Source organism: Rattus norvegicus, chromosome 3, assembly GCF_021556685.1.
Source record: "Rattus norvegicus strain SHRSP/BbbUtx chromosome 3, alternate assembly SHRSP_T2T, whole genome shotgun sequence".
Classification (NCBI taxonomy): domain Eukaryota; kingdom Metazoa; phylum Chordata; class Mammalia; order Rodentia; family Muridae; genus Rattus; species Rattus norvegicus.
This window is the reverse complement of record NC_141536.1, coordinates 138,874,066-138,881,283: the sequence shown is the minus strand read 5'-3', so window position 1 is coordinate 138,881,283 and position 7,218 is coordinate 138,874,066. Positions and strand designations below refer to the sequence as shown.

Here is a 7,218-nt window from a genome sequence, read left to right as displayed (position 1 = left end):
CAGGGGAGGAGAAAGGAAAGAAGCAAGGAGAGAGTCATCGTGGGAGAGGAAGAAGCTGGAGACTTGGCAAATAAAAGGTGCAAGGGATGAGGGATTTGGGAGCTAGGAATAGGACAGTGTAGGGTGGATCTGCCCAATCTAGACACTGGATTGTTTTCACATTAATTGAGTTGCGTTTTCTTTGTACGGGCCGATTCGGGTTGGAGAGGAAACTGCAACAGGGGAAAAAGCAGGTAGCTGAACATTCAGAAGTTGTGGATCCTCCCTGGAGTTGTGGATCCTCCACAGACCTGTGTGGGAAAACAGAAACAAGTTGTGAAAGACCGCAGGAGCGGGGAGACCCCCCAAGAACTCACACAAGAACATCCTTGCTGTAATCACACGAGGTTTATCCATAGGAACCAGTGCACTGGGGTCGAGACTCATATGCCACGCAGGGGCAGTAGCTAAGAGGTGGGGAATTTAAAGGAAGAAACCACAACCCTAGGGGGTAGGGAGGGCGTCATTGGAAAATGTCGAGAATACCAGTGAAAAATCACAAGGAGGAGCTTCCGGTTTCTCAACATTATTTAACTTTATGGTCCTCTAGCTCCTGGGAGAAGCTTCCTGCTTCTCAAGGTTGCTCTCTAAGATTTTAATCTAACTTCATGGTCAGCTAGTTCCTGGGAGAAAGCTGTAGAACCGGTCAATGTAATTACCTATTCTATAGCCCTAGGAGGGGCTTCCTGGAACATACAACTCTGGGGACTAACCTGTTTTTTCCTTCTTCTCTAAACTTTGTGTCTAGGGGGGGGGGGGCAACTTTAAAACTTTTATCTTTCAGTTGTACTGAAATGCAGAGCTCTGCAGCTGGGAAAAAGGATTGGCAGCCTGTGCAGGGGAACTATTCCCCCGTATCCCTTCAACTCACTTTAGCTCTATGGTTGGTTCTTATATCACTCAAGAATCATTAGCCAATCAGAACATCTCGCGTTCCTGCCAATCAGAGGAGAAGCCGGGCCTTTCCGGGAGCTTTTCGTGAGCTTTCCTGCAAGTTCCTCTCTGAAACTGAACAGTCACGAGAATTCCGTTTGACGTGTTCTGTGTCCTGCTGCTGGATGCTGTGAGGAGAGCTCAGGCAAGCTCTGAAGTCCCAACATGGTAAGTGCAGGACCATTTCCCACAAAAGGGAAGAGCAGGCGACCAGCAGAGGGACCTGGTGTGGTGGGTAGTCTCTGGAGCTCCGTGGTAAACAGCAGCCAGACAGAAGCAGAGACTTGTGAGGTTCCTTGTGGTAATGTTTCTCTTCCTGGAACCGAAGATGGGCTCTGAATAATTTTAGTAGGATGGCTGCATTTTCACAAAGCTTTTGAGGAACCGGCTTCAGGATGCCAAACTCGGAGAGCCCTAGTTTCTCTGGTATCTTCAGTAAGTTCTGGCCTTAGCAGTTAGCTCTTTAATATGTGGGTGTAAGATCTGTTTGAGTTAATTCTGTGGAAGCTGCAAAAAGCATCTCGTGTGTTGAGTAGGTAGCACTCCAATATTTAGCTGTGGTGTAGAAGAGTAAAATTGATCATGTAAAGGATTTATCAAAACTTATAATGCCGCTGAGGGAGGACTGTCTCTAAAACGCCCCACAGATACACGGTATGCTAACCAGGTCTGTTAGAGAATAGAATGTTAGAATACATGTGTTTCTTTACCAGGATTAGACATTTGTCTACAAACCATAACTAAGGAGACAACTCTGGTTTACAATCACGAACAAGGCCCAATCAAAAAACAGGACTCTAACAAGTGGCTCAAGGGGGCAATATAGGGTAACAGACAACATTAAGGCCTGGAGTTCCTTAAAGGACCAGTTTTCTTCTTGAGAAAAGCATAGTTTTGCTACACGGGCAAGACTACACTGAGTGACAGGTCTTTGAAAAGGAAAAACACTGTTGTGTTGAGGACTGGCCTGATCAAGCAAGGCTTTTTTTTTTTTTTTTTTTTTTTTTTTTTTGAGCTGGGGACCGAACCCAGGGCCTTGCGCTTGCTAGGCAAGAGCTCTACCGCTGAGCTAAATCCCCAACCCAAGCAAGGCTTTTTATGAGGCCTTCATGGGTGGAGAATGGCATAGCTCTTCTCACGCTCCAGAGCCAGTAACAGCCTGGGGCTTAGGCCTTAGGAGCTTCCCTAAGGTTCTGATGTAGTGAGAGTAAAATAGAGCTCCTTCTCTAAAGCAAGGAAGGTGCTTGGGAAATCAGGTAGTGGTCGGACCAGGGCCTTTGGGTTTGGGTTGCATCAGATCCTGAGATCCCAGCCCTTTCTACCACATGAGGCTATGGTTCTCAGGGGGGCTTGGTCAGTAATGTTTTTGAGATGTTCAGGGTTCCTCTTGTACAAAATTCTTTTATTAGATCCTTCCTGTGTTTTCCCATTTCATGGTAGTTTGTGCTAACTTCATAGAAGTCTCTCACTTCTTCTTTCCCCTCCTGTAAGAAGTACACCAGATGCTATTCTTCAGAAGCCTACTCGGCATAAGACAGCGGTTGTCCAAGACATCCCCACCCCAGCCCCCACACTGTCTACCTCCTACTTTTCCTGTCTCTCATCTCCTGGCTCCATCTCAGGACCCTGTCACTGAAGAGTGACCTGCCGTGTCAGGGTACCAGTGTACTTAAGAAATAATTCTGGTTATATTGTTGCTGTGTAAGTCTCCCAACTGTGGGACTTGCGGTCTCCAGTCTATACTTGTTATTTAAAACATAACCCTGGGTCTGAACCTAAAAGAGACATGGATTGATAGCATATCTGGAATGTAAAATCTGTTCTTGGCTGTCTTTTCTTTGAGCATTAGCCAGAGCTGAGTAGATTGTGTCATTAAAAAGATTTTTCTTCACTAATGTAATCGTTTGTGGAGTGATTCCTCCCCAGGGAAGGTATATGAATTCTAGAATAGCTACATCTTTTTTCCCTTTTACAGAAATGTTTCTAAGACAAGCTGTATTGACTCAGATATCTTTGATCCCAGCCTCAGGCTTCCCAGGCAATGACCTTTCTTTCCTATTGATAAAATTCCTAAATTCTCGAGTTAAAGGACTGACTGTACCATGACAGTGTTTTAAAATTCCTCATTTGAGTTACGTAATGAACTGTCCATTTCAGTAAGAGGAAAAGTATTTTGCCTGTGGAGCATGCCTTCTGCCTTCAGGAGGAACAGTTTACTGTGTACACTGTCAGATGAAACAGGATAGGCAGTAGCTAGACCGCAGAGTAAAGCTGAAAAGAGTCAGCTGCAGGCGTCACCATTATGAAGAAGGACCAACTTCAGACAGGGTGAATGACTTTATAATTTTCTAGCATGTATTAATTTTTGCATGGTGTCAGCTTAACTACATCTGGAAGCAACTACAATCCAGAAATGGAGGTCACACCTGTGATCCAGGTCTTCAGACTGGAAGACATGGGTTTCTGACCCAGATCTTGATAGGGATGACAGCCGCTATTGATCCAGTTATTGAGGCATAGTGGCCATGTAAAGTTTATTCCCAGACAAGGTGTTACACACCTTTAATCCCAGCAGACAGGCAAGCCTGGGATAAGCCTCTGAGTTCCAGGCCAGCCTGGGATAAAGGAAGTTTCACTTCCAGGCTTGGTGGTGTATACCTTTAATCTAGGTCACACTTTCTGCTGGAGGCCTACGTGAAGACTAGGGGGAAAGGTAGGCATTCTTCTTCACTTCCTGGCACTTGCTTGCCAGCCCATCTGTTGGAACCTACTTCTTCAACACTCCAACTTATACAAAATACAAGCTGAACCATTTACTGTCGTGGGACTGAGTAACTACTAGATTCTTGAACTTCCCATTGAAAATTGCCCATCATTTGGTTAGTTGCAATGCAGACCGTAGATCATTCTAAAAATTTGCTATAGTATAAGAGACATTCCCTAAGTTCTGAGACTCTGGAGAACCCTCATTAATACTCATGTGAATGAAAACAGAATAGATTTGTGAGGGTACAATTTGGGTACAGTAGCTGGAAGGAGTGAATATTGAATTTCCATTTCAGGGATATGTGCGCATGCACACACATGCAAAATTCTTGTTGACACAGTTAAGTCAGCTCAGAGATTTGAAGCACATGCCATTGCCTGTGTGTCAGGTTAGAGATCTTAGCAGCTAACATTGCACACAGGGGCAAGGTCAAACACTATCACATTAATGCTATTCCCTCTACCAGAAAAGACTGTGCTCTTTTTTCAAGTCATTATACCTATGTGTCCTTCCAATTATATTGATCTTTTTACAAAGTCAATTGTTGGTGTTACTTTTTTTTTTTTTACAGAAACTTTTTTAGTGAATTTTTAGAAAGCACAATGATTTGGGAACTTCTCTTACTTTGTGGAACATAAAATATTCCCCAAGTGAATATCACTTGGGTGGAGGATAGAAGATCGGGCCGTCTTCACAGACCATCATCCCATGCGTCGAAGCCTCTCTGGCCAGCCAGGCTTCCTGCCCGGAGGACGGCTGCTCCTCTGGCTCAGTTCCGCAAATGGAAGTCCTCCTTGGTGAAGCACAGCTCTATCTGCCCAATGGTCTGTACATTCTCTCCCTGTTCTGGCATAAGGCACTGGATTTTAGGCACCACACCATAGATTCTTGTAAGTGCATCTTTGAAATCTGCAAGCTGGTAGTAGTTGATAGATGGCTTGATCTCAAATTTTTGTAGTACACTGTTGAGGTCAATCTGCTTGTATAGATCCAGGCTCTTCCCAAAGTACTTCCTCTCGGAATTGAGGGCGTCCACCTGGGCAGCACAGGTGCCGTGTTTATCCCATTCATGTTTCCAGAATTGGCTGCGATTAGAAGACGGGTGAATCACATCAGGCCAGTAGATCTTCATGTCTCTCAAAAGGTCCTTAATCTCATCTAAGTTAAAGTGCCAGGACTGGTTGCAATCTTCTGCTCTGTCGGGCCATAGTCCATGTATTGTCCAGTAATCCAGAGAGTCCCGGCATCTGTTAACTTCCTTGCATACTGTGGGGGGCCAGTGCTGGGTCAAAATTAGTTTTTTCCAATCATGGCTGCCACTCCACAGCGGGCCCGCCCCGCACAGACAGCGCAGCGCCAGGCCCCAGCCCAGCACCGAGACCCAGCCCTGGAACGTGCTGCGAGCCTCCGCCATCGCACTCTCCCGGGCACCGCAGCTTCCCAGCGGCCTTTGCACATGCTTGCTCTGCAACCAGACTGACCACCAGCGACTCTTCACCTCCTGGTGTTACTTTTAAAATGTCATTCTCTTTATGCAATGCTGTTCTGATCTTGTTTTTATTCTCCACTGTTTCCTATTCATTAAGAATATCATTCCTTTTTCTAAAGGTGTTTTGTATTTGTGTCTGTTTAGAGCAACATCTCCTATAGCTCAGCCTTTCCTTCTGCTTACGACATGCTATGAACACCTAATCCTGCCTCTGTTGTCCAGTACTTGGAAGGCAGTCCTGCAAGTTCTTTCAGGCTGGGCTTTGATTGGTCAGTGAGAAGAAAAAGAGACCAGTGAATGAGTGTCCTCCAACTTCCTTGGATCAGGGTGAGGGGATTAGAGATAAAGAGGTACATGAGTAAGAATTTAGTTTTCTGACCAACTTTGAATTTAGTGTAATCACAGCACAGAAAAGAAGAGGGCAGAAGGAAGGTGAGGGCCTCTCTGCTTTGACAGTCGTTGGCAATAGCAATGAGTAGTCAGGTAATTAAATTTACAATCAGTATAAGTCCAAACTGGCGATCTAAGGGGGCTCCCAGAGCAGGGCAATCATGAATCTGGATGAGGAACTGAACTTATTTCTAGAAACCAAATTTCTATATTTATACTAGTTCAAGCAACACAAGATTCAGACAAAGTGGTGTTGTGTTCCTAAAAGGAATGTTAGAAAATACACAATGTGAGAGAAAAGACATGAATAGTACTTAGTGTGTTCTAGTACATACGTTTAGTCCCTGAAGAATATTGGACCATTAAAGCCCGCTTAAACTTTTAAAAAGAATTTTTCAGAGTATAACTAAACATTTCATTCTTCTTTTTTCCTAATATTAAGTCTGAAACCCTGGGACAAAGTGTTGAGTGGCCTATTTAACAAATCAGAGCCAACCTTCCAGTCAGGTTCTCTCAGCAGACCTCAGAACCTCCCTGTTACATGTCATGGCTGGAGTACCTCACCATTTATTTAGCCCAGGGGCCGGGCTGCCACTCCTTATGTAACCCAACCATCACGGTTACTTGGTCGTCTTCATCTGTCAGTAATCATCCTCATCTCTTTGTCTGGATCTTGCTTCTCCACATGGCTCAGGGTTCCACTTTGTACTTTCCCAGTCGCTCCTGGCTCTGACTATATATTCTCACTTTTATGCATAAGAAACCCCAGAGCAGTCTTGTTCTTTCCTTTCTTATTTCTTTTTTCCCCCCATTCACTTCTCATTAACCACTCCTTACTTTTAAATTCTTAGTCACTTTTTCTTTTTAACTACGTTACTGTTTGAATTTGACTGCACTTTGGCTGCACGACTTCCTAATTATGAAGTAGAAATGGTTGCACCGAACATTGCATGTGTAATGGAAGATGCAAACAAGAACCCTGTGCCTTGAAAAAGGAAAAGAAATGCTGTGGGTAACTAAAACAGTCTACTCAATACAAATTTCCCAGACTAGGGCTCTTTCTGTACCCAGAATGGAAGGGCAGAGCTAGGAAGACGTCAGCTGTCTGAGGCATTTGCTCTCTGATCCCTCAGTAAAGGGACTGCTACTGTCCTGAGGCCTCGCTGGGCAGGCCTAGCAGTCAGGATCACCAGTGGAAGCTAGCTTGTAGGTTCTTTCCAGGACTCTCCTCAGATGCTTCTGTGGCAAGCTATAAGACGACCACAGGCCATGCCATGGTGAGGGTGGGAGTCAGCATCCCCAGGCCAGGAGGAGCATGTGTGCTGAGTTATCAAAGTCTGATCTGCTGAGACTGAGATGGGCAATTGGTCAGACCGTGGTTCTGTTAGTCCATATAGTAATCTGAGCAGAGGCCCTCTGTGAGCCCTATTAGTGGAAATCTGTGTTGCTCATAATGTCACTATCCACACATAGGCGTCGCTTTTGGTGTGCAGTAGGAAACTGAATGTCTGGTTCCTAGAATTTCTGAACCTTCCGCTTTCAATTTTATGTGACAAATTTTATAAGTCGTGGTGCTGGAGAGATGGCTCAGCGGTTAAGA

General features: G+C 44.9%; 1 protein-coding gene and 1 pseudogene across 11 annotated transcripts in view; one reads left to right on the top strand and one right to left on the bottom strand.

Annotated features, from left to right (window-relative positions):
- The first annotated feature begins 1,006 nt into the window (after nucleotides 1-1,006).
- The window catches only part of LOC102555217 (zinc finger protein 120-like), a 31,308-nt gene continuing 25,096 nt past the window's right edge, over nucleotides 1,007-7,218 (top strand). For 9 of the 11 annotated variants that reach the window (XR_015680295.1, XM_087646186.1, XM_087646190.1 and 6 more), the window contains exon 1: nucleotides 1,007-1,140. Coding sequence is in view for 3 of the 11 variants with exons in the window: in XM_087646190.1 (XP_087502316.1) it covers nucleotides 1,138-1,140 (3 nt within the window). In the remaining 8 variants the exon portion in view is untranslated. 11 annotated transcript variants of the gene reach the window in all.
- Nucleotides 4,397-5,153, bottom strand: Rnaset2-ps1 (ribonuclease T2, pseudogene 1; annotated as a pseudogene).